At 43.8% G+C, this 26,208-nt stretch overlaps 1 protein-coding gene across 2 annotated transcripts in view; it reads right to left on the bottom strand.

Annotated features, from left to right (window-relative positions):
• Window positions 1-26,208, bottom strand: part of ttc38 (tetratricopeptide repeat domain 38) — a 100,530-nt gene that overhangs the window by 27,793 nt on the left and 46,529 nt on the right. For both annotated transcript variants that reach the window (XM_080190929.1, XM_080190928.1), the window contains exons 2-5: window positions 15,858-15,935; window positions 9,650-9,731; window positions 3,869-4,040; window positions 2,613-2,786 (exon numbers count right to left, since the gene is read on the bottom strand). In XM_080190929.1, the coding sequence (XP_080047055.1) occupies window positions 2,613-2,786; window positions 3,869-4,040; window positions 9,650-9,731; window positions 15,858-15,935 (506 nt within the window). The remainder of the gene's footprint in view (window positions 1-2,612; window positions 2,787-3,868; window positions 4,041-9,649; window positions 9,732-15,857; window positions 15,936-26,208) is intronic.

Genomic DNA, 26,208 nt, shown 5'->3' on the forward strand with positions numbered 1-26,208 from the left:
TTTTTAAAAAATCAATTTGAAGCAACGACTAAAAGTGTCTGAATTTAGACTTAGAGTGGCACAGTGGTTAGCACTGCTGCCTCACGGCACCAGGAATGTTCTTGGATGACCTGTGTGGAGTTTGTATGTTCTCCCCCTGTCTCCATAAGTTTCCTCCGAATGCTCCAGTTTCCTCCCATGGTCCAAAGCTGCGAATGTTAGGTGGACTTGCTATGCTAAATGCATAGAGTTACGGGGATAGGGCGGGGGAAGGGTTGGGCTTGGATAAGATGCTTTTTCGGAGAGTTGGTGTGGACTCAATGGTGGCCCCCCTTCTGCACTATCAGATCCTGTGATTCAGAAGATGACACTTGGTTTAGACAAACCATGTATTTCTTTTATCGATCTGTACCAGGACAGAACCTTTATTTTCTGATATCAGTTGAGCCTGGGTTAAAATATGTTGACAAGAGAATGTGACTTTATTTATGGCTTCTTTGTATCTGGAAGGAAATGTGCATTTATTTGTAATGTAATGTAAACTCTGAATGGGCCTGAGAAAAGGGGATGAACATCTGTTTTTACTTCTAATGTTTCCAGTTAGAGGTGGGGTGACACAAGATGATTCGCCTCCTGTAACCAATAGGAGGGGTGATTTTGGACCATCTCCAAAATAAGGAAGGAGGAATGAGAAACTGAGAGATAAAAAGTTGGAAAAATAGTGTCTTTCTTCAGCACAGTGATACCATGACTTCTGTTATATGATTCATCTGAACACAGTTAAACCTTATTTCAAAGGCAAAGAGAAAGACTTCATTTGTGCTGACAACACCAAGGGCACCTAGGGATCTTGAGAGGTGAGAAACTTCTATGTTGTTTTCACTGCTCTTGTTAAATAGATGTAAAATCTTGAGTCATTAATACTACTTATTTGTACCTTGTACATCTGAGGACCCTAGTGTTAGAAATTAAGAATTTGGACCTTAAGAGTTTTTTTTAATTAGAAGGGTTCTATACCTCAAAACCTTAATCCTTACATCTGTGCCATCACCAAAACTTCCCATTTCCACCACATAACTTTCCCCAATTCAATCTCTTCCTCAACTTACCTGCTGCTGAAACATTTGACCCTGTCATTTTTACCTGTAGACATGACTAATCTAATTTACCCCTAGCTTGCCTCTGACATTCTAACTTCAGTATTCTTGAGATCATCCAAAACTGCTGCTCATGTCTGTGGTCAAATGAACAAGGCCTGAGAAATTAGGCCCAACATAAAACTGGAATTAATATAGCTAAAAACTGCTTCTGAGGTTACCACAGGTCAAAAGCTAACAGGGACACATACCAGAACTATCGCATATGCCAAACAAGGGTACTTCACTTTAACAATAGGGAAGTCATCATGACCTGAAATCAGAACTGTTACATATTGAATAGAAAGTCATTATCACCCGAAACCCCTCAGGAGGTGCTCAGCCCGAAGACATAATGATTGTGTATTCCCTAATTTCAGCCAGACTCCATGATGTTAAAGAGACATGTACAACTACCATGACCTGGCCTAACCCCTAACCTCAATGGGTGTTGTGACCAACCAACACCCCCCCACCACCCACCACCACCCCCATCACCCCATTGACCAAAAACCAGGGAACATTCGAAGAAGGGAAGAAAAAGATAAAAACAGCCAAACTCAGGACAAACTCCAGCGAAGGCTCCACCAACTACCTACTGTGACCTGGGATGGTGCACGACAGCGTGCTGGGTCCACCTTCCTGCTAAGATCACCCTGAATTCATCTGTCGCCGTGACCTAGTGAATTGAATCCAACAGCCCAATCAATTTCGAGACCGGGTAATATCTATTCTCAGGCAATTAGCTCACTTTAGGGAACATGAACAAAACCTTTACCGTTTTAGTAACTGCTGGTGACACAAAGTTTCCAGCCAGTGACACTGTGCCAATTCTGGAATATGTACACAGAGGATATCCTCCATTGTGTTGTGTAGCATCACCAAGTGAGTCAGATAAGGACAGAACTAATAGTTCAAAACTAGATATCCATGAGGCATTGTGATTTCAGATAATAGAACATTTCCTGCTTACTGTATTTAAAAAAAAATTAAAGGGTGTGGTTATCTCAGTTAGGTGAGCAGCATGTAGTTCAGAATTATATCAGCGGCATGCGTTTGATTCCCCTTCTGTCTCAGGTCAACTTGGGATCTGTCTTCTTGCCCTTCCCCTGAGAATGGAAGACCACAAGAAATCACCACTGACAATAACTACTAGAAAACAGCTCAGGCAACAAACTAAGGATTCATCTTTGGACAAAGCACAGATTAATGAATGAAACCAATTAAATAGGAGATCAAAATAACCGTCTACTTCGTCAATAAAAGCACAGCAAAGCAATTCAGCCATGGAATAGCAAAGCTAATCAAAGATACATCTACCTCAGTAGAAGGCTGAAGTGCAAGTTACTGAATATCAAATCCATCATCATTCATTATGGAGACATATTTACATCCTTTCTCCCACCTTAATCAAGCCAGGTGGCTGAGTAACTATTAAAATAATTGCGATACAATATTTTCTGATGGTATTTTCTTATACTAAGATGGAGTACTTACCCATAGAGAGGAATTTGCGGTGTCCAGTGTGGAAGGACCTGTGCAATGGTGTTTCTTATTTGTTGCTGGTAACCCAGATAAAAGTAGGTATCGTAACACATCTTCAATGCTAACAGATCGGTTGGCTGATGCAATATGATCTCTTCCCAGGTGCTGCATGCTTTTGGAAGAGATCTAAAGGATATAAAAGCATGTTAGTATGAATATAAATGTAACTTTCTTGCTCAGTTCAAGATGGTAAATTCATTTTGGATCAGGCACCAAACTTTCACCTGAAACTTGACAGACATGCTAATCCTCACATAAATCATTAGGACTCACCTAAAGTGTAATAGACAAAAGGCCCCACAGGAATCTTTCCACTTACTGCCAGTCCCTCTGTGCCCCCAGGTTGCCTTGCCTCCTTTCATTATGAACCTCTGAATCCGATCCACAAGGAAAATGCTGGATTCCTACCATCGACCAGTAAGCTGCCGGTCAGGATTATTGAAATGGCGTCATGACCGTGAAAATGACTCCAGCTATGAGAATTAGTCAAGGTTCCTCATTAAGGGACAGGCAGACAAAGCAGATGACCTCCCCAATGTCCCTTTGATTTACATTGAAAGGCATTTTAATTCATATTAATTTTCCTAACATAGAGACAGAAGACACAGGTGCCTTCCAATTTCTGACCTCTGTAGCTGAACAGTAATTAAACACTAATTGAAACTCAAGACTATCTTTCTTAAGCAATAGTCTTTCTGGCCTTAAAGGGAGCTATCACTTAAACACAGCTTTATCCCAAAAGCATTTACTATTAAATGTTATTAAATGATAGTGATATGATATAACACAATGTATCACTTCACTTTCCAAGCATGACATTGCAGGAACATCAGCTGATTCCATTTTAAATTGTATCTTATTTATATATTATTCCTCTCTGTGATTGGACTTTAACAAGGTGCAAAAATTTTACTAAATTACCCAAAATAAGAATTAAAACGTTGCAAGCTAAACCTTTATATTGATTTTATGGTGATGGGAAGGTTTATGCGAAATCGAGTGTTGTTGATCATTGCCCATCATAAGCCTGGGTAGTATAAATGATAGCACTGTACTACCTACTTCAAAATCACTTTTCAGACAAAGTCAATTAGACCTTTAATGATTAGACTAATGTGATTTGAGTGCGAATAACTGTTCATCACTGGCACTAAAGAAAATCTTCACTCTAGTGCAACTGAAATCATGCCTTATATAACTCTCTTTACCCTTTTGCAAACAAATCCAATGCTTCCACATGGAGGCGTTCCCGCTGAGAGATCTCTTGTGTCTTTGAAAGTCCAACCATCCTCTTCATTGCAGCATCCAGATCTTTATCCAGCCAAACAGACTTCCCTGTGCCAAGCAGCTCCATTCCGTTTATGATCACCTGTCCCATCACTAAAAGAGAAAGAGAAAGCAGGGGTTTGATTTTCCATTTGGATCTTCATCTTTGGGGGCCCCAAACTGGAAACACACAGAACTTTATACTTAGCAGCCCATTCCTGACAAGCATTTTCCTTGGTGCAGGAAATATGATGGTTTGTGGCCCAATGCTTGTGTAATATGATGTTGGGGTCACCATTTAAATGCCTTAAGCAAATCCAATTTTCCCTAACATTTTGGCAGATGGATTCTGGGAAACTAGTAATCTGGACACTGTGGTTTGAATTTTACAGTAATTTAAAGTCCAGAGATCTTTGCAGACTTTAAAAGAAGTAGCACTGGTGCTGAACATCTTTTTTGAAACTCTAGCAAGCCTTTGAGACAAAGAAACAGATGGCTGTACTGCTGGTCAAGCAACTACAAATACTCCATCCTGACAAAGAGTCGTCCAGATTTGAAACATTGGCTGTCTTCTCTCTCCACAGATACTGTCAGACCTGCTGAAAGTTTCAAGCATTTCTTGTTTTTGCTTCAAACAATCCACTGTATTGAGCTCTGTAGGGTTTGTTTATTCAGCTGCATATTCATGTATTCATATGATTTCCATTGGAAATCAAATGCAAATTGATTATAGTGCGATGAAGTAATTGTTTACACAGCTATGCGCTTTGTTTTATTGACAGTTTTATGAGCAGCTAATAGGATTAAAAGATTTAAATGGCTGATTGTGTATTTTGACAGATTACTGAATACTTAAGATGAAGAAGTTTTTTTTCTCAACTGGAGTTTCATTGACAGGAGTTTGATTGATATTTTATGAGCTTTTAAGTAGGATGTTTCTTTCAACTGGAATTTGAATAGCTCATTTCTTGAGTATTTCAAAGATTTCCCAATGTTATGATATGAATGTTGAGTTCTACAGACACTGGTAAGTGGGTATGGAGGGAAACTGGAACCATGGAGAGGGCATAAATTGTCTGCAGCAGCCACTGGCACTCAGTGGTATTTCGAATACAAAATAACTGCTGGCCTCTGAACAACGTGAGTTAAACCATGGGGTCCTTTGGGCCTGGCACTAGCCTGCTAATTCAGTGGGCCTTCTAGAAATGCAGTAATGTGGAGAATCTCATCAGCTGTCCAGTGTATAGCTGAGGCCTCGGTCAGCTCCATAAGCTTCTGCCCCCAGTCTCCAGAAAGAAAGTGGTCTCCTCAGTGAACCTTTCATAACTGGTAAAATGTGAGTATACATTTGTCTCCAAAGTGGTATATTCACTATGCTAGGGTCATGTCTCCAACAAAGTCTTAGGTACAGTTTCTGCATAAGCATCGCCAAAGTATTCCTTTGCCTGCCATCTCCAGCTTTATATCTAGCTAGGAATTACAATACTCCTTGAAATATAAGAATGTAAGAAATAGGAACAGGAATAAGCCTTTCAGCTCTTTGAGTATGCTCCATCATTCAATACAAATATGACTGAGCTTCACCTGAATTCCATCTTCCTGCACTATTATCACATCCATCAGGGGGACTTAGTGGTAGGGGATGGGGATATGGCTGAGGTCCTGAATAACTTCTTTGTTTCTGTCTTCACGGAGGAGGATGTGAATAATTTGCCGGGTGTTAGAGATGGAAAGGTGGTAGGACTGGAGGGTCTTAATGACATTACTGTTACTAGAGAGGAAGTGCTCGACAGACTGGAGGGACTGATTGTGGACAGGTCGCCAGGACCGGATGGAATGCATCCGAGGGTTCTGAAAGAAGTGGCGGAGGTGATAGTGGATGCCTTGGTGGTTATTTTCCAAACGTCGCTGGATTCCGGGGAAGTGCCGGAAGATTGGAAAGCGGCTAATGTTACGCTGTTGTTTAAGAAGGGTGGCAGGCAAAAGGCAGGGAATTATAGGCCGGTTAGTTTAACGTCTGTTGTAGGTAAAATGTTAGAATCCGTCATCAAGGAGGAAATAGCAAGGCATCTTGAGAGGAATTGCTTGATAGAGCAGACGCAGCACGGTTTCGTTAAAAGGAAGTCGTGTCTGACAAATTTATTGGAGTTCTATGAGGATGTGTCTAGGGCGGTGGATAGAGGAGAGCCGGTGGATGTGGTCTTTCTTGGTTTTCAGAAGGCGTTTGACAAGGCACCTCACAGGAGGTTATTGCAGAAGGTCAGGGGACATGGAGTTGGGGGTAGGGTGTTAGCGTGGATAGAGGATTGGTTGTCAAATAGGAGGCAGAGAGTGGGGGTCAATGGGTGCTATTCGGATTGGCGGATGGTGACTAGTGGAGTGCCCCAGGGGTCGGTGCTGGGGCCTCAGCTATTTACCATTTATATAGATGATCTGGAGGAGGGAACCGAGTGTATGGTGTCGAAATTTGCTGATGACACCAAGATTGGTGGAACGGCAAATTGTGCGGAGGGTGTGGAGAGTCTACAGAAGGATCTAGATAGGCTGGGCGAATGGGCCAGGAACTGGCAAATGGAATTTAATGTTGGCAAGTGTGAGGTGGTCCACTTTGGTAGGAATAATGGTAGGAAGGATTATTTCTTACGTGGCGAAAAACTGCAGCAGGCGACAGTGCAAAGGGACCTCGGGGTCCTTGTGCATGAGTCACAAAAACCCAGCTTGCAGGTGCAGCGGATGGTCAGGAAGGCGAATGGGATGCTGGCCTTCATAGCGAGGGGGATTGAATATAAAAGTAGGGAGGTCTTGCTGTGGCTGTATAGGGCATTGGTGAGGCCGCAGCTGGAGTACTGTGTGCAGTTTTGGGCGCCGTACTTACGCAAGGATATTTTGGCCTTGGAGGGAGTGCAGAGGAGGTTTACTAGGCTGATACCAGAGTTGAGGGGGTTGAGCTATGAGGAGAGGCTGAATAAACTAGGCTTGTACTCTTTAGAGTTTAGAAGAATGAGGGGAGATCTCATTGAGACATATAAGATGATGAATGGGATGGATAGGATAGAGGTGGAGAGACTCTTCCCGCTCAGAAAGGACAGTAGGACTAGGGGGCACAGCCTCAAGATAAAGGGGGTGCGGTTTAGAACGGAGTTGAGGAGGAACTTCTTCACTCAAAGGGTGGTGAATCTCTGGAATTCTCTGCCCGTTGAAGTGGTGGAGGCTACCTCGCTAAATATTTTTAAGACGCGGGTTGATGGGTTTTTGATAAGAGAGGGGATTTAGGGTTATGGGGAGAGGGCGGGAATGTGGAACTGAGCCACGACAGATCAGCCATGATCTTATTGAATGGCGGGGCAGGCTCGAAGGGCTAGATGGCCTACTCCTGCTCCTATTTCTTATGTTTCTTGTGTTCTTACTCCCCTCTCCAAATCTAGTAAACAATTTATCCAATGGCTGAACATTAAGAAACTTCTATGGTAGTGAATCCCAAAGATCCACAAGCCTTTGAATGAAGAAATTTCTCCTCACCTCACTGCTAAATAATCAACCCTTTAATCTGAGACTTTGATTTCCCCCCCACTCTATCCTTCCCTGTTGGGGAACATCCTTCAACGTCCACTCTAACAAATCTGTTAAAATATTAGAAGTTCCAATGAGATCTCCTCTCATTCTTCTAAATTACAGGAAATATAGTCCTAGTCTATTCAATCTCTCCTCCAAGACAATTCTCTCATTCCAGGAACTGACCTTAGCAAACCTAATAATAGCTACAGTCTTTAAGAATGTCAGAGATACATTCTGGGGGTGATTCTTCCATCCTGCTGCACTGCTTTTGTAGTGCAGTGGGCCGGGAGACTCTAGCAGAGGCCGTTTCGCAGGCTTCCTGTTGGGTGCCTTGGCCTTGGTGCATCTCAAGCATTTCTGGCGCTGTCAGCTCCATGCCGGAAATTGGCACGAAGCCTCATACTTTATAGAGACCCAAATTTCAATACAATTTAAATCCCATTAGCGGGCCTGGGACTGATGTCTCTGGACTACTATCCAGGCACAGACAATTTATGCCCTATCAATGGTCCCAGTTTTCCTCCATCCCCACTCAACAGTGTCTACAGATCTCAACATTCATATCATAACACTAGGAAATCTTTGAAATGCTCAGGAAATCAGATTCAAACTCCAGTTGAAAGAAACATCCTACTTAAAAGCTCAAGATGTCAATCAAACATACAGCTACGAAACTCCCATTGGGAAAACAACACTTTCTCATCTCAAGTACTCATTAATCTGTCAAAATACACAAACATCCATTCAAATCTTTTAACCCTATCAGCTGCTCAAAAAACTGAGAACAAAACAAATGATTTCACTCCATCAGGGTTTAGTATAGCTCCCATATCTCATAGATATCATTGAATCCCTTCAGTGCAGAAGGAGGCCATTCAGCCCATCGAGTCTGCACCGACAACAATCCCGCCCAAGGCTTATCCCCGTAACCCCACACATCCATCCCACTAATTCCTCTAAGCTATGCATCCTGGGACACCGTGGGCAATTTAGCATGGTCAATGCACCTAACCTGTACATCTTTGGACTATGAGAGGAACTGGAGCACCCAGGGGAAACCCACGCAGACATGGGGAGAACATGCAGACTCCTCACAGACAGTGACCCAGTAAGAAGTCTGACAACACCAGGTTTAAGTCCAACCAATTTATTTCATAGTAAACTCACAAGCTTTCGAGGTTTGCCTCTTCGTCAGGTGATGAACCTGATGAGGCAAACCTCGAAAGCTTGTGAGTTTACTATCAAATAAATTGGTTGGACTTGAACCTGGTGTTGTCAGTCTTCTTACTGTGTTTACCCCAGTCCAACGCCAGCATCTCCACATCATGACTACAGTGACCCAAACCAGGAATCGAACCCAGGTCCCTGGCACTGTAACCATTGTGCCACCCCACTGTGCCACTATGCCACCCCACTGTGCCACTATGCCACCCCACTTGCAGGGTGCTGGTGGCCCAGCCCTGCTGGAGTAAAGGGGAGGCAATCGAGGCCCCCAGAGGGTCAGGCACTGGAGGGGGTGCCCCAGGCATTGCCACCTTGCCAGCCTGGTCCCCTGGCACTGCCCAAGGGGCAAAGCACCAATAACTAAAAGCATCTTGACTCTGCCAACCAGGCATAGAGCAGCACCAAAGGGATGGGGCTAATGGGGGCCTGGAGTCCTGTTGCCACTCTTCACTTTTGGTGGGGTAGAAAATCGAGGCTGGCCCGAGCATGTTCGGGGGGCCCCGCGATTGAGCTGGCCAGCAACTGGGAGGCTGGCAGACAGGGGCCACTGCGCGTGTGCAGACCTTGACACTGACAGATTGGTGCCTGCGCAGTGGCCCAGTCAGCATGATGCTGCTGGCCTCTCCAGCGGGAATAGGCCCCACCCACTGGTTTCTGGAGTGAATTATGTTAGTGCACTCTGCAGTGCACAGACTGTGGAAGATTCATTTTGAAACTCCTGCTGAAAAAAACCAGTGTATTTTCAGTTTTTATGCAAATTCTCTAATCTTTAGACTTTTGAACTAATTACAACTTCCAGATTTATTCATTTCAATCTTTATGATGTTCAAATACTGTATAATTTTATCTATTGAAATGTCTTGTAATTTCTTAATTTCTTTCTACTTCAATCTCTCTCATAAAGTTTGATGTCGGTGGGAAAAGTAAATTAGCATTTTACTTACCAAAGTCAGGATCTGCAGCTTGCAACTGAGTGGTACAACTCTCAAATCCTCCAAGACTTGGGTCATTCTTCCAGGACACCCACTGTGGGATAAGTAGTAAAATACCTGTTCACACATACTAACAGGGACAGCAGTATTTCAGTGACATAGCAATTTTATTCAGGATTAAAATAAACTAGCAATAGTGGAATTTTTAGGATTCCTTTAGGATCAATGTTTTGTTGGCGTTTCTATTAGTTGGGACTTTTGTGGCTGCATGTGAACAGGCTTTCCTTCAAGAGATCATACACTTGTTGATGCACGGTGATTTTACTTAATGAATATCTCTACTGCAAAATAGGGGATAATGGAACTGGATTTCCCGAGATTGTTTCTTTGGAACTGGCGCCAAGTGTCAAGTTGTGTCAGACTTAAATCTATTAATGAACATAGCCTCCAGGCCACAAAGGAAGTTCCCTGATGGTCCAGTAAACGTGGTATCATTCTATTCACACACTATCTAGAAAAAAATACATTTTTAAATTGGCAAGGAATAAAATCTAAGACTGTTTGCTGTTTTTAATTCTGTTTCTCTGATTGTTTTTCTTTAATCAACCCATTCCTGAGCCTGAGGAGATACAAGTATCATTATTTTGGCTTAGATTACAGACCAGATTCAGAGAATGAAGCTCCACACTGCTTGTAACCTCCCAAATTCAAAATCTTTGTTTTCATGTTGCAAATCCTGCTCTGATCTCCTATATTACATCTGAAACCACTGCCAGCCCAAGGCATTTTATTTTCTGATTCTTAGTTCCTGTAAATCCTTAGCACAACCCTTAACCATCTTGGCCCTATGTAGCATAAATCACCTGTGTTAGAAAACAAACCATCACTGAACATTATAGGCAAAGGATAGCTTCCACAAGGATTACTCCTGATCAGAAATTCAAACTGTCGTTTTTACTGAACAGGATATGAGGATGAATTTCCACCGGGGTTCTCATTATATCTGCAGCAACTTCAGTAGCAGAGACATGGAATCCTGGAAAAATAATGTGAAGACTTAATACAATTTTTCCAAATTTTGGCAACTTTTCCATCCCTCAGCAAGAGGAGTGCCTGCTGATCACTCAGAGCCTGGAGGAGATCTCGGAGAAACGATGTTGAACCGTAGGACCATGTGTGATCTGGGCCTCTCAAATCGGCCTGCCTCTGGGGCAGCTGTAAGATGTGGTAAGTTCGGCTGCCCCCCCCCAGATTCATTCAGATGGTACGCCAGTTCCATAATGGCATGATGGCCAGAGTACTGGATGGCGGAGAATCCTCTGAGGCATTCCCAATCACCAATGGCGTCAAACAGGGCTGTGTTCTCGCACTCACACTGTTCAGCATGATGTTTACTTCCATGCTGAATGATGCCTTCCAGGACAGTGTTGCTGGAATCAACCTCAAGTACAGAGTGGATGGGAAGCTTTTCAACCTGAGGAGACTTCAAGCTATTACCAAAGTGAAAGAGACTGTTCTGAGAGATTTCCTCTTTGCCGATGACTGCGCCCTGTATGCTGGCTCACAGCCAGAGATGCAAGTCAGTATGGACAAATTTTCCACGGCTTGTGACAACTTTGGACTCACCATCAACATTGAAAAGACTGAAGTCATGCACCAGCCTGCTCCTCATGCACTGTACACAGAACCTATAATCACAATCAAAGGGCAGAAACTACAGGCAGTGGACCAGTTCACTTGGCAGCACCTCTCCCACTTCAACGGGCAGAGAATTCCAGAGATTCACCACCCTTTGAGTGAAGAAGTTCCTCCTCAACTCCGTTCTAAACCGCCCCCCTTTTATCTTGAGGCTGTGCCCCCTAGTCCTACTGTCTTTTTTGAGCGGGAAGAGTCTCTCCACCTCTATCCTATCCATCCCATTCATCATCTTATACGTCTCAATGAGATCTCCCCTCATTCTTCTAAACTCTAACGAGTACAAGCCCAGTTTATTCAGCCTCTCCTCATAGCTCAACCCCCTCAACTCTGGTATCAGCCTAGTAAACCTCCTCTGCACTCCCTCCAAGGCCAAAATATCTTTGTGCAGGTGCGGCGCCCAAAACTGCACACAGTACTCCAGCTGCGGCCTCACCAATGCCCTATACAGCTGCAGCAAGACCTCCCTACTTTTATATTCAATCCCCCTCGCTATGAAGGCCAGCATCCCATTCGCCTTCCTGACCACCTGCTGCACCTGCAAGCTGGGTTTTTGCGACTCATGCACAAGGACCCCGAGGTCCCTCTGCACCGTCGCCTGCTGCAGTTTTTCGCCCCGTAAGTAATAGTCCTTCCTACCATTCTTCCTACCAAAGTGGACCACCTCACACTTGCCAACATTAAATGCCATTTGCCATTTCCTGGCCCATTCGCCCAGCCTATCTAGATCCTTCTGCAGACTCTCCACACCCTCCGCACAATTTGCCGTTCCCCCAATCTTGGTGTCATCAGCAAATTTCGACACCCTACACTCGGTTCCCTCCTCCAGATCATCTACATAAATGGTAAAAAGCTGAGGCCCCAGCACCGACCCCTGGGGCACTCCACTAGTCACCATCTGCCAATCCGAATAGCACCCGTTGACCCCCACTCTCTGCCTCCTATTTGACAACCAATCCTCTATCCACGCTAACACCCTACCCCCAACTCCATGTCCCTCGACCTTCTGCAATAACCTCTTGTGAGGTACTTTGTCAAACGCCTTCTGAAAATCTAGAAAGACCACGTCCACCGGCTCTCCTCTATCCACCGCCCTAGACACATCCTCATAGAACTCCAGTAAATTTGTCAGACACGACTTCCCTTTAATGAAACCGTGCTGCGTCTGCTCTATCAAGCAATTCCCTTCAAGATGCCTCGCAATTTCCTCCTTAATGACAGATTCTAACATTTTACCTACCACAGACGTTAAACTAACCGGCCTATAATTCCCCGCCTTTTGCCTGGCACCCTTCTTAAACAACGGCGTAACATTAGCCGTTTTCCAATCATCCGGCACTTCCCCAGAATCCAACGACGACTGGAAAATAACCACCAAGGCATCCACTATCACCTCCGCCATTTCTTTCAGAACCCTCGGATGCATTCCATCCGGTCCTGGGGACTTGTCCACAATCAGCCCCTCCAGTCTGTCGAGCACCACCTCTCTAGTAACAGTAATGTCATTGAGACCCTCCAGTCCTACCACCTTTCCATCGCTAACACCTGGCAAATTATTCACGTCCTCCTCCGTGAAGACAGAAACAAAAAAGTTATTCAATACCTTAGCCATATCCTCATCCCCTACCACTAGGTCCCCTATTCAACAGTAATGTGTTGGTTGTTGTAGTATAATGCGGAGAATCAGAGACTGGGGTGGGAGTGGTTGGGGGGCGTTGGAGATGTAGTGTAAGGAGTTAACTCTAATTGTATAATATGTCAATGAAATACAGGCCTGCATTTCACCCATTGGAGATGCATACTTACACAATATGCTTCCCGCTGCAGATGGCCTCAGAACAAGATTTCCTGCTGGCTGGCCAATTAATGGAATGGACAGTCAACATGAGGTACATGCTGGGAAAGACTCAAACTATACTGGCCATAGTATATATCATCAAGGAATGATGCAATGTCTCGTGATCTTGCTCTCATGACAAGGTGAAGCCACTGTAAGATGTTTCTTAATAAAATGTTTTTTTACCTCAGCAAACTCTGTAATTATTTTGTGTTAGCGCAATGAAACCAAGAATATTACATGGTGGCAGCAAGAGAAAGAACAAGTATCAAGAGATTACTGCCATTGCTGAAAAGTTTTGAGCAGATCACGGGACTCAGTTAAGCAGACTGAGGATAATGAGGTTTGATGCAAAGGGAGAGTGTGCTCTGAGAAACAGCAGACCACAGAAGATGCTTTGATTCATATCCCAGTGGCAAAGCCTGAACAAGATGATGTAGTCCTTGTTGAAGAGGTTGAAAGCTTTGTATCAATAACAACCACAACTCTACCAGCTAAAACTCTGCAACTAAATTAAATCAGAGATGCACAGAAATCTGATGAAGAATGTGTTCAGGTCAGAAAGCACTACATCAAAAGATAGCCAGCATAAATTTTACAGAATCCCGTTCTCAACCAGTACTATGACAGAGATAGTGGATGATTTATTCATCTATGAAAAGACAGTGATCATTCCAAGAATTCTAAGATTTACTACACTACAACTATTGTACTAAGGATATTTGGGAGTCACGAAATGTCAAGCCAGAACAAGGTATCCACTTTGGTGGCCAGGTCTCTCAGTGGCTGGAAGCGATGTAATAAAACTGTACTAGTTCTGCTATTCATTGTCAGGAGATAAGAGAACCATTGATGTCATTTTTCTTTCCATCAAGATCATGGGAACATTTTATAATGAACCTAAAATTAATAATACTCCAAATGGATAGAACCCAGTGGCTGCAGGCTCACACCTCTGAAGCAGTGGTTATATCGCAGAAGGAGAATTTTGAACCAAAATCCCAGACTTTATAATCTTAGACACTAAACCACAATGGGGGTGTGGTGATGTGTAATACAGGGGGTTAATTCTTACTGTGTGATATGCTATTGAAACACAGTATGCATTATCACACAAAATGATGCAATGCTTCGCATTCTTGCTCTCTCTTGTACAACTTTATGGTAAGATGAAACCATTGTATGATGTTTCTCAGTAAAATTAATGTTTTCTTTACGACAGAAGACTCTAAATATTGTGTATTAGAGCAATGAAATCAAGAATATTGGATGAGCACCAAGAGGTTGTGACTCCAAAATCACATCATGTCAGGAAATTGGATGTAATAAAATCTGACCTGACTAGCACCAAAAAATTATTATGAAAGCTACCAGATTGTCATAAAAATCATTTGTTAAATGGTTGCTCCAATCACTGGGTCAATCTGCCTGACCTTGCTTGCACCTTCAATTGCTTGTTGGATGGCCTACATCCCCCAGCTCATCTCATTGATGTTGCAGCAATGAAGGCCTGTTGCATGCTGCACCTGTTCCAGTGGCATTGTGATAACTGAGGAATAATCATTTTGTCTGTGCTGATTCTCCCTATTCCAGTCAAATTGTCTTGTTTTTAGTTCAGTTTCCTCTGGACTACCCTGCTTTTATTTCATTTTCTCCATCAAAACTCAAATTCTTAATTTTTGACAGAGAAATATTTATATTTGTTCATGTTGCTTGAGCCAAGATTTTTCTTTAATTAAAGTTGCTGCATGTAAGGGCCCTTTCAGTTTATTAATGCGCATCTTTATTTATTTAATTTTGTCAACATTCTTATGAATTTATTTAATTGAACTATCTCCACAACTGTCCTTAAATTATTTTCTTCCTTTTATGGCTAGGTTTGCTATTAATTAATGAATCACCTATCTTCAGTTTTTAAAATTTTTCAGATTTCTTTCCCCTCCCCCTCAATCGCTTCTCCTTTTCCCTCCTCTTCTTCCCTATGCACATTCCTCTTATCTTCTCCCCCAGTGCTTTTGGCTGTCCTCTTTGCCCCTTACTCACAACTTATTCTCTCTCATAACCATAATCCAATGTAATCTTCTTCCCTCTTCCCATTGCCTTCTGGTCTTCCCATCTCCCACTTGCCACACAATCCACCCCCACCTCTTGTCCCCTCCACCACAAAGACTCCCCAAGGTATTTGTGCCACTGATTCAAATAGCAAAACTGCTTCCTTTAGCCTCCAACCCAGTCCAAAACCTCTCGTTACCTTCAATGCTCTTTCCACAAACTTCATATGTTTTCCCTCCAGCCTCTTTTATCTTCTCTTCTCAATCCTATTCTACCGTTCCTTTCCCTAATCTGCCCATCCTAGCCTCTCCTTCTGCTCCACCCTACATTACCAAATCAGTATTCATACTCCAATTTTCTCTAGCACCCTGACATTTTCCTGATTGGAGTGATGTGAATTTTTGCCACACAACAAGAATTGAATGCACTGAACAAAAATCACAAATATTGAAACAAGAGATGAGCAGAACTGGATGGGATGAAATGGAGTCAGGTAGGAAGAGACTCATGTGAAGAATAATGGTCAATTTTAATGCTGTACACTTTTGTCTCCAGTCTTGATGCATTGTGGTGGTTAGGAATGGGGAAGATATTAGTCAATGGATTTAACACATTTCATTTGTACCAAAGCCTCACCTGGGTCAATAAAGCATCATACATTTTGCAGGCCTCATTGCTGGTTGTGGAAAGGGGAAGACCCTCGTCCTGCCAGGCCTGGGAACAAAACAGAGTACAACATTACTGAACTAAAAATCTACCAATGCAAAACTGAATATTGGAAATTGTTTGTGCGCAAAACCACAGACACCTGGAACAAAAACAGAAAATGCTGGAAACACTCAACAGATCAAACTGAATTTGTGGCGAGGAACAGAATTAACGGGTGGAACTTTCCTGTCCCAGCCACCACAGGAATCGTAGTGGGCGGGATACGAACCGTGCAAAGGTCTGTTGACCTTGGGCGGGATTTTCTGACATTGGGGCGAGTGTGGCCTGAAAATCTCACCTGATATTTCAGGTTACTGACCTTTCATCAGAGCTGAGAAAAGACTTCCATCATAGATTTGAGCAAGTGAAAGGGGGTTGGAAGAATGGAAGAGAAGGGGCAGGATTTTCCAAAAAAATGACAAAGTGTCATTCTTGGCGAGAAAATTCGTGCAATTTTCAGACACTTAAAAAACTCCCCTTGGGTCATCTGAGCACTTCAATGAATTTAAACTATTCCACAGCACTTAGTCCCATTCGAGCCAGGAGGATGGCAGCAAAGAAACCAACTCCTAGATTTATAGAAGGGGCCTTTAGTCATTTTCTGGATGCCGTGGAGGACCAGCGGACAACCATATACTCTCGGGCTGGCAGGATGCCCTCCAACAAGGTGACAAATCCCACCTAGGATACAGTGACAGCATTGGTCAGTGCCAGCAGCCTGGTCAAGAGGATGGGTGCGCAGTGCAGAAAAAAGATGAATGAGCTACTCTTATCAGCCAGAGCCACTCTTCCATTATCATTCCCCGTCCCTTGTTCCCCAAAAGTCAACCTGCTTTCACATGCCACTACCACCTAAAGCCCCAGCACCTGACCTCCTCCAAGAATTCTCAAAGCCTCCCAGCACTCCTTATCACATGCCTGCCCGTTTAAACCCAGTGCACAGACAAGCCAGGTGTCATTAACCTCAGACGTGCCAAGTGACCAGCTCATATTATCCCCATTTGTGTTCCTGCAGGAGAAGCTTGTCCACAACACCCGCAAGTGAGAGAAGATGTGCAGCAGGATGGCAGAACTGAGGATCCTGACTCTGTACAAGGAGACAGACAAGGGAGGGGCAGGAGTGAGTCGCAGAGTGAGGTGGGCCTGTGAGAGGAAACTGAGGAGCCACTGCACCCTCATCTAGATGACCATTCTCAAGTGAGTTCTGTGTACTCCAGACCCTTGACCAGGCCATGTACTAAATCCATGTGCCTTGCCTTGCAGAAGCATCAACCAAAGAGCCTGGCATGTCTACCAGCAGTGTCCCACCGCCCACCCTCAACATCAGCTTGGAGGAGGACATGAACAAAGCATCACAGCTATCACCCACACCATCCACCATTGCAGAGACACACACCTCAAGCAGGCAGGCTCCTGGGACACTATCTGGTGAGCACCACACAGCCTCTGATGCATGTCAGGTGAAGGCAGGAACATCCCAGTCGGCAGTCATCTGTTGGATCCCAGGACTCAGCTGTACCCCAGCAAGATACTGTGCCTCTGGGCATATTCATCCCTCAGCTATTGGAGATGCAAAGGCAGAGGCACGAATACCAAGATGGATTGTCAGCAACATTCCTGTGACTGCAAGGCCAAATGCAGGAGTCTCAAAGCCTTCTGCTGCAGGAGATGTTGCTGGCATTGTATGGCATGCAGGCCAACATTGCAAAGCTGGCATCTACAATGGAATGCCTGGGGCAAGCCGTCAGATCCATGATGGAAGAACAGTCCAAGATGGATGAATTTATTATAGAGAACAAGGAAACGGCAGAACAATTTAACAACTACTTTTGTTTTGTCTTCATGGAGGAAGTCACTAATACTGCTCAGAAATGTTAAGGAACCAAGGGTCTAGCAAAAAGGAGGAACTGAACGAAATTAGTAGTACTAATTAGTAGTACTAGTAGTACTGGGGCAGCACGGTAGCACAGTGGTTAGGATGCTGCTTCACGGCTCCAGGGACCTGGATTTGATTCCCGGCTTGGGTCACTGTCTGTGTGGAGTTTGCACATTCTCCTCCTATCTGTGTGGGTTTCCTCTGAGTGCTCCGGTTTCCTACCACAGTCCAAAGATGTGTGGGTTAGGTTGATTGGCCATGCTAAAATTGCTGCTTGGTGTCTTGAGATGCATGGGTTAGAGGGATTAACAGGTAAATATGTAGGGATAACAGGGTAGGGTCTGGGTGTACTGTGGTCGATGCAGACTCGATGGGCCAAATAGCCTCTTTCTGCACTGTAGCGTTTCTATGATTTTAAAGAAAAAAGCTGGAGAAATTAATGGGACTGAAGGCTGATAAATCCTCAGAGCATGATAATCTACACCCAGGGCACTAAAGGAGGTGGCCATGAAAATAGTGAATGATTTGGTTCCAAAATTCTGTAGATTCTGGAACAGTCCCAGCAAATTGGAGGATGATAAATGTAACTCTACTATTTAAAGAGGGAAGGAGGGAGAAATAAAACTGGGAATTACAGACCAGTTAGGCTAACATCAATAGTGGGGAAAACGCTACAGTCTATTATAACGGATGTGATAATAGGATATTTAGAAAATATCGACAGGATTAGACAAAGTCAACATGGATTTACGAAAGAGAAATAATTTTTGACAAGCCTACTAGAATTTTTTGAGGACGTAAGTAATGGAATAAATAAGGGGAAACCAATGGATGTGGGTGTATTTGGATTTTTGGAAAGCTTTTGATAAAGTTCCATATTAGAGGTTAGTGTGCAAAATTGAAGTGCATAGGATTAGGGATTGAGAATTGGAATGCAGACAGGAAACAGAGAGTAGGAATAAATGTTTTTTTTTCAGAGTGGCAGGTGGTGATAGGTGAGGTATTGCATAGGTAAATGTTTGGGCCCCAGCTATTCACAATGTACATCAATGATTTGGATGAGGAAACCAAAAGTAATATTTCCAAGTTTGCTGACAACATGGAACCTGGAAAGGTAAGTGATGAGGAGTATGTTACAATGTTTCAAGGCAATTTTGACAAGTTGAGTGAGTTGTAAATATCTGGCAGATGCAATGTAACATGGATAAGGATGAAATTATAGTAGGAAAATCAGAATGGCATGGTGTTATTTAAATGGTGATAGATTGGGAAATATTTATTTTTTAAAAAGTTTATTTACTAGTGTCACAAGTAGGCTCACATTACCACTGCAGTGAAGTTAGCGTGAAAATCCCCTAGTTGCCACACTCCAGCGCCTGTTCAGGTACACTGAGTGAGAACTTAGTATAGCCAATGCCCCTAACCAGCATGTCTTTCAGACTGTGGGAGGAAACCGGAGTACCCGGAGGAAACACATGCAGACACAGGAAGAATGTGCAGACTTTGCAGAGACAGTGATCCAAACCAGGAATTGAACCCGGGTCCTTGGCACTGTGAGATAGTTGTGCTGACCACTGTGCCTGGATGGGCTTCAGGACAAATTTATAATTTAGTTGCAGGGGTAACCAGTCAAGAATTCGGAAAAAAACAAGGTTAATGAATTATATCAAGCTGTTTAAAACACAGCTGTGATGATTTGAGCAACGGCATCTTTGTTCCTGGCATTGCCTCCCTTGTCACTCACAATGATGTAATGGAGAAACTGCACATACACAGCATTAGTAGTAAACAGAGTCTTGTATAAAAACATATACCCACAGCTAACTTGGTTCCTGACACATGATGGATCACACCGAAGAGTAGTGATTCTCAGCACTTTAATACAATGTGTTACTGCAAAATAATCATTGCTATATACAACTCATTTTTTAAAATTCTCCTGCTGTAGTTTGACAGAAACTGGATTGAAGGTCACGTTTCCTCATTCTAGTGGTTTCACCAGAGTATGGGAACATTTTCACCCTGAGAAACAGAGGACACATGTAAACTAATTAATTGTCTGATTAACCATTCCACAATTTCCCTGGGGGAAAGTTTCTGTTTTCAAAAAGAGCAAGGCCAAATAGATTTGTTACACAGCAAAGGCAAGAGAGATCATTCCAGAGAACAGCACTGGATTTGAGCTATATATTCATTGAGGAAGGATTTCAGGTTAACTGGGAAAATATTTGATTTGAACAGCTTATGGGAGTAAAGTTGCTAATCCAAGCTGCAAATTTCGTTCCATTTTGGTATTCCAACAAACCAAAATAATTTCCTTCAAATTGCGTTTCTCCACAACAGATCTGTTTAACTGTGTTGAAGACTTTTCACTCATCCTTTGCCACCATTCTTCTCAAAGGATATTCAGAACACCCAAGTTCAAGGCTCACAAGACAGCAAAGGAAAAACAGAAGGAGAATCTCTCAAATATTAGTTAAGCTTTCACATACTGAGAAATTAGCTACTTCCTCCTCTACTAACCCCATAGCCATTGCTACCATTTCATGCTGCTTTTCTTACAATGAATCTTGTGAACAATCAGACCTTTCAGAACACCAGAACTAAAATCATTCTCTTGCCAGACTGAGGGTCAGCAAGCTGCAGCTCTAAACTGCACGTTAAGGACTCATGTGTGGCTCCTGGTCATTGTCATAGTGTGTTGGATAACATGGACATTAATGAAGTCTTCCGTAGTTTAACAGTGTGTATTTATTAACTACAGAACTATGTGCATATATACAGTAAAGCTTCAAGCTAGGGAGTGTCTCAATCTCTATGCTTGCATGTACATAGAGGCAGGCTTACAATGGAACACATCATGACTCTGTGATATATGTATTATATATGTTGGGGTTTGGGGTGCGGACTGCTCCTTTACATGACCCCTGGGCTATTAGCTCCATCCAGTGTGGGACCATGTCGGACAGTTGTAGAGCTGACTGTGAATGAGTGCATACCTTCAATAAACAGCTCCCAGTATTGAAGTATTCAAGCCTATCTCGTGATTCTTTACGCCCCTTACTCCACAGGGACATACATAATAACTGGCAACAAGGTGGTGTCATGGCCTATACATTCCACTGGTGTTCCGTTCTGGCGAAGGGGAGGGGAGAAGAAGAACAGCGCTGGAAAAAGAACTACAGCGCGGCGACCCATGAAGAATGGGTAGTAGTGTTCTGACTGCAGTATTGCAGTCTGAACAATCCATTCAGGAGGAGGTAGGAATTGACTGGGACTGGCTGAAAACATTGCAGGAAGCGGGCACAAAGGGGACTCGATTGCTGGTAGCTATCAGTGATGGCAAAAGGAAATTTTAGGCTTACACTCTTGTGGAAGTGGATGCCAAGGGGACTCAGGAAGTAGATGCATGAGAATCAGGCTGCAGATGGCTACTGGCAATGGCAGAAGGAAGTTATTGAACCTGTGGAAACGCTGCCAAAGGGACTTGAGAAGCAGACACCAAGGGGATTCAGGCGGCAGGCAGCTGCCAGCGATGGTGGGAGGAGAACTTCCTGCTGGCAGAAAAACAAATTGCTGACCAGATTCAGTGCCATAGGACCTTTCAATGAAGAGGCAGAGAATTGGACATGTTATACAGAGCACTTCAGCACTTAACCAGTAGCAAATAACATGGCTGAGAACCTGGTATTACCAGTCTTCTTGAGCACCATAGAGACTAAGACCTAGGAGTTGTGCGATGTCTTAAAGGCTCATTTCACTTCAACATCACTAATGATCACAGTGTTTTCGATTCTACAAATGAGACTAACTTGAAGGAGAGTCGATTGCACAGTTTGAGTCAACTCCGAAAAGACTGGCTGAGTACTGTGAGTTCAGAAACATACTCCAAGATACTCAGTGGGACTGGCTGATTTGCGGCCTCTGGCATGAAGCCATTTGGCAGAAGCTATTGCCTGAAAAAAACTTACTTACCATCAGAGATCGCAACTTCCATGGAATTAGCTGCCAGAGAAGCAGCACAGCTGGGTGTCAGTGCCCGGATACAGAAGGTAGCAAAAGCCCTGCAGGTTTTGGCACTGCATGTAGAATGCTGCCGATCTAGCAGGACAAGCCACAAGGTATCGAATTGCTGGATACAAAAGGTCCAGTGTTGCAAGTGCAACCGAGTGGGTCACAATGCCGGGTGCAACTAAGTCCAGAGAAAAGGAAAAGAGGTCCATGTTACCAACCACTGAGAGCATTGGGAGTCAGCCGGGTTTTAAATGACCAGCCCTTTATCTTGTAGCTATGTCCCTTCATTCAACACTCTCCAACTCGTGAAAACATCTCACCAACTATCCTGTCTAGCCTCCTCATGATCTTATATGTTTGAATAAGATCACCCCTCACTCTTTTAAACCCCAAGGATTACAGACCCAGACTATTTAGTCTCTCTTGATAGGACAACCCTCTTATCCCAGGAATTAGCCTGGCGAATCTCCTTTGGACTGTCTCCAATAATACTAAATCCATTTTTAGGTAGGGGAACGAAAACTGTACACAGTATTCCAGATCAGGCCTCACCAACAACCCTGTACATTTGCAACAAAACCTCCCTATTTTTAAAATCCATTCTCTTTGGAATAAATTTTGATTTGATTTATTATTGTCATATGTATTACCATACAGTGAAAAGCATTGTTTTTTGCATGCTATACAGAGAAAGCATACTGTTCATAGAGAAGGAAAGGAGAGAGTGCAGAATGTAGTGTTACAGTCATAGCTAAGGTGGAGAGAAAGATCAACTTAGTGCGAGTTAGGTCCATTCAAAAGTCTGATGGCGGTAGGGAAGAAGCTGTTCTTGAGGTAGTTGGTATGTGACCTCAAACTTTTTTTTATCTTTTTCCTGATGGAAGAAGGTGGAAGAGAGTATACCTGGGGTGTGTGGGGTCCTTAATTATATTGGCTGCTTTTCCGGGGCAGCGTGAAGTGTAGACAGAGTCGATGGATGGAAGGCTGGTTTGCATGATGGACTGGGCTTCATTCATGACCCTCTGGAGTTCCTTGCAATCTTGGGCAATGCAGGAACCATACCAAGTTGTGATACAACCGGAAAGAATGCTTTCTATGGTGCATCTGTAAAAGTTGACGAGAGCTGTATTGGACATGCCAAATTTCCTTATTCTTCTGAGAAAGTAGAGGTGTTGGTGGGCTTTCTTTAGTGTCGGCATGGAAAGACAAGGACAGGTTGTTGGTGATCTGGACACTTAAAAACTTGGAAGCACTCTACTATTTGTACTTCGTCTCCATTGATGTAGACAGGGGCATGTTCTCCACTATACTTCCTGAAGTCGATGACTATCTCCTTCATATTGTTGACACTGAGGGAGAGATTATCATCGTTACATCAGTTCGCCAAATTCTCTATCTCATTCCTGTATTCTGTCTCGTTATTGTTTGTGATCCAACCCACCACAGTGGTGCCGTCAGCAAATTTGAAAATGGAGTTGGAGCAGAATTTGGCTACACAGTCATAGGTGTATAAGGAATATAGTAGAGGACTGAGGACACAACCTTGAGGGGCTCCAGTGTTAAGGATAATCGTGGAGAGGGTGTCATTGCCTATCCTTACTGATTGTGGTCTGTGTGTTTTGAAGTTTGGGATCCAGTTGCAGAGGGAGGAGCTGAGGAGTTTGGAGATGAGTTTTGTTGGAATATGGTATTGAGGTCTGAGCTGCAGTCAATAAATAGGAGTCAAACATATGTCCTTGTTATCCAGATGTTCCAGGGTTGAATACAGGGCAAGGGAGATTGCTTCTTCTGTGAACCTGTTGCAGTGATAGGCCAATTGTAATGGATCCAGGAAATCCCGGAGGCTGGAATTGATTCATGCCATGACTAACCTTTCGAACCAATTCATAATGATGGATGTTAGAGCCACCAGCTGATAATCATTAAGGCACGTTGCTTGGCTTTTCTTTGGTACTGGGATGATGGTCGCTTTCTTGAAGCAGAGAGAGACTTCAGGTTGTTGTAAAGAAAGTTTGAAGATGTCTGTGAATACCCCTACCAGCTGGTCCATGCAGGACCAGCTGGTAGGGTGCTTGAATGGGTACCCCATCCGGGCCAATCACTTTTCGTGGGTTGAACTTTGAGAAGGTTGCTGATACAGGTTCTTCCGAAGCTTCAGGGGCAGAGGGCATGCTCTCGCTGACCTCTTGCTCAAAAAGAGCATAGAATGCATTGAGCTCATCAAGAAGGGGTGCGTTGGTGCTGGTGATTTTAAAAGCCTTCATTTTGAAGCCTGTTATGTCTTATAGATCTTGCCATAGTTGGCAGGAGTCCGTGTGACTAGCCTGGGATTCTACCTTTGTCCGTATTGTCTTTTGGCATCTTTGATGGATCTTCTCAGATTATATTATTGTCTAGGTCAGGGTCGCCTGACTTGAATGCCTCAGGCCTAGACTTCAGCAAGCAGTGGATTTCCCTGTTCATCCATGATTTCCTGTTGGGAAACACACGGATTTGCTTCTTTGACACAGAGTCTTCTACACTCTTATTAATGAAGTCAGTAAAGGCCAAAATGCTGCTTGCCTTCTTAACTACTTGTTACATCTGCCTGCTAGCTTTTTGTGATTCATGTACTAGAACACCTAGATTCCTCTGTACTTCACTCACCTGCAGTCTACAATAATTGTGTGATTCACCATGAAACACTTGTCTGCACCCAAATGCTTATTCCAAAATTTGTCTGGAGTATATTGCAGTTCTGAACATATTGTTAAAGTTTTTTTATTAGTCACAAGTAGGCTTACATTAACACTGCAATGAAATTACAGTGAAATATCCCCTAGTCGCCATGCTTCATTGCCTGTTTGAGTATACTGAGGGAGAATTTAGCATGGCCAATATGCCTAACCAGCACACCTTTTGGACTGTGGGAGGAAACCAAATCACCCGGAGGAAACCCACACAGGCAAACTCTGCACAGACAGTGACCCAAATGGGAACTGAATCTGGGTCCCTGGCGTTGTGAGGCAGCAGTGCTAACCACCATGCCACCCATTTTTGGCTAAGTTTAAAAATGGCTCTCTTTGTTATTAAACAATGGTCAGGAACTATATGTGAATCCTTAATGAGTTGCATACAGTTTCAGAGTTGCAGGTTTGGGATCTCATTATCCATCCTTTCAACATGATCTTCACATCGCTTACAGTGCCCACCCCAGTCCAATGCCAGCAATCTTCACATCATCAGTAATGTTCGAGGTATTTGTAATTTAGAACATAAGAACATAGGAGCAGGAGTAGGCCATCTAGCCCTTCGAGCCTGCCCCGCCATTCAATAAGATCATGGCTGATCTGTCGTGTCTCAGTTCCACATTCCCGCCCTCTCCCCATAACCCTTAATCCCCTTGCCTATCAAAAACCTATCAATCCGCGTCTTAAATATATTTAGCGAGGCAGCCTCCACCACCTCAACGGGCAGAGAATTCCAGAGATTCACCACCCTTTGAGTGAAGAAGTTCCTCCTCAACTCTGTTCTAAACTGTCCCCCCTTTATCTTGAGGCTGTGCCCTGTAGTTCTACTGTCCTTTCTGAGTGGGAAGAGCCTCTCCACCTCTATCCTATCCATCCCATTCATCATCTTATATGTCTCAATGAGATCTCCCCTCATTCTTCTAAACTCTAACGAGTACAAGCCTAGTTTATTCAGCCTCTCCTCATAGTTCAACCCCCTCAACTCCGGTATCAGCCTAGTAAACCTCCTCTGCACTCCCTCCAAGGCCAAAATATCCTTGCGTAAGTGCGGCGACCAAAACTGCACACAGTACTCCAGCTGCGGCTTCACCAGTGCCCTGTACAGTTGCAGCAAGACCTCCCTACTTTTATATTCAATCCCCCTCGCTATGAAGGCCAGCATCCCATTCGCCTTCCTGACCACCTGCTGCACCTGCAGGCTGGGTTTTTGCGACTCATGCACAAGGACCCCGAGGTCTCTCTGCACCGTCGCATGCTGCAGTTTTTCGCCATGTAAGTAATAGTCCTTCCTACCATTATTCCTACCAAAGTGGACCACCTCGCACTTGCCAACATTAAATTCCATTTGCCAGTTCCTGGCCCATTCGCCCAGCCTATCTAGATCCTTCTGCAGACTTTCCACACCCTCCGCACAATTTGCCGTTCCACCAATCTTGGTGTCATCAGCAAATTTCGACACCATACACTCGTTCCCTCCTCCAGGTCATCTATATAAATGATAAATAGCTGAGGCCCCAGCACCGACCCCTGGGGCACTCCACTAGTCACCAACCGCCAATCAGAATAGCACCCATTGACTCCCACTCTCTGCCTCCTATTTGACAGCCAATCCCTTATCCACGCTAACACCCTACCCCCAACTCCATGCCCCCGACCTTCT

The sequence above is a fragment of the Carcharhinus amblyrhynchos genome, chromosome 6, assembly GCF_965287045.1.
Source record: "Carcharhinus amblyrhynchos chromosome 6, sCarAmb.v2.hapA, whole genome shotgun sequence".
NCBI lineage: Eukaryota > Metazoa > Chordata > Chondrichthyes > Carcharhiniformes > Carcharhinidae > Carcharhinus > Carcharhinus amblyrhynchos.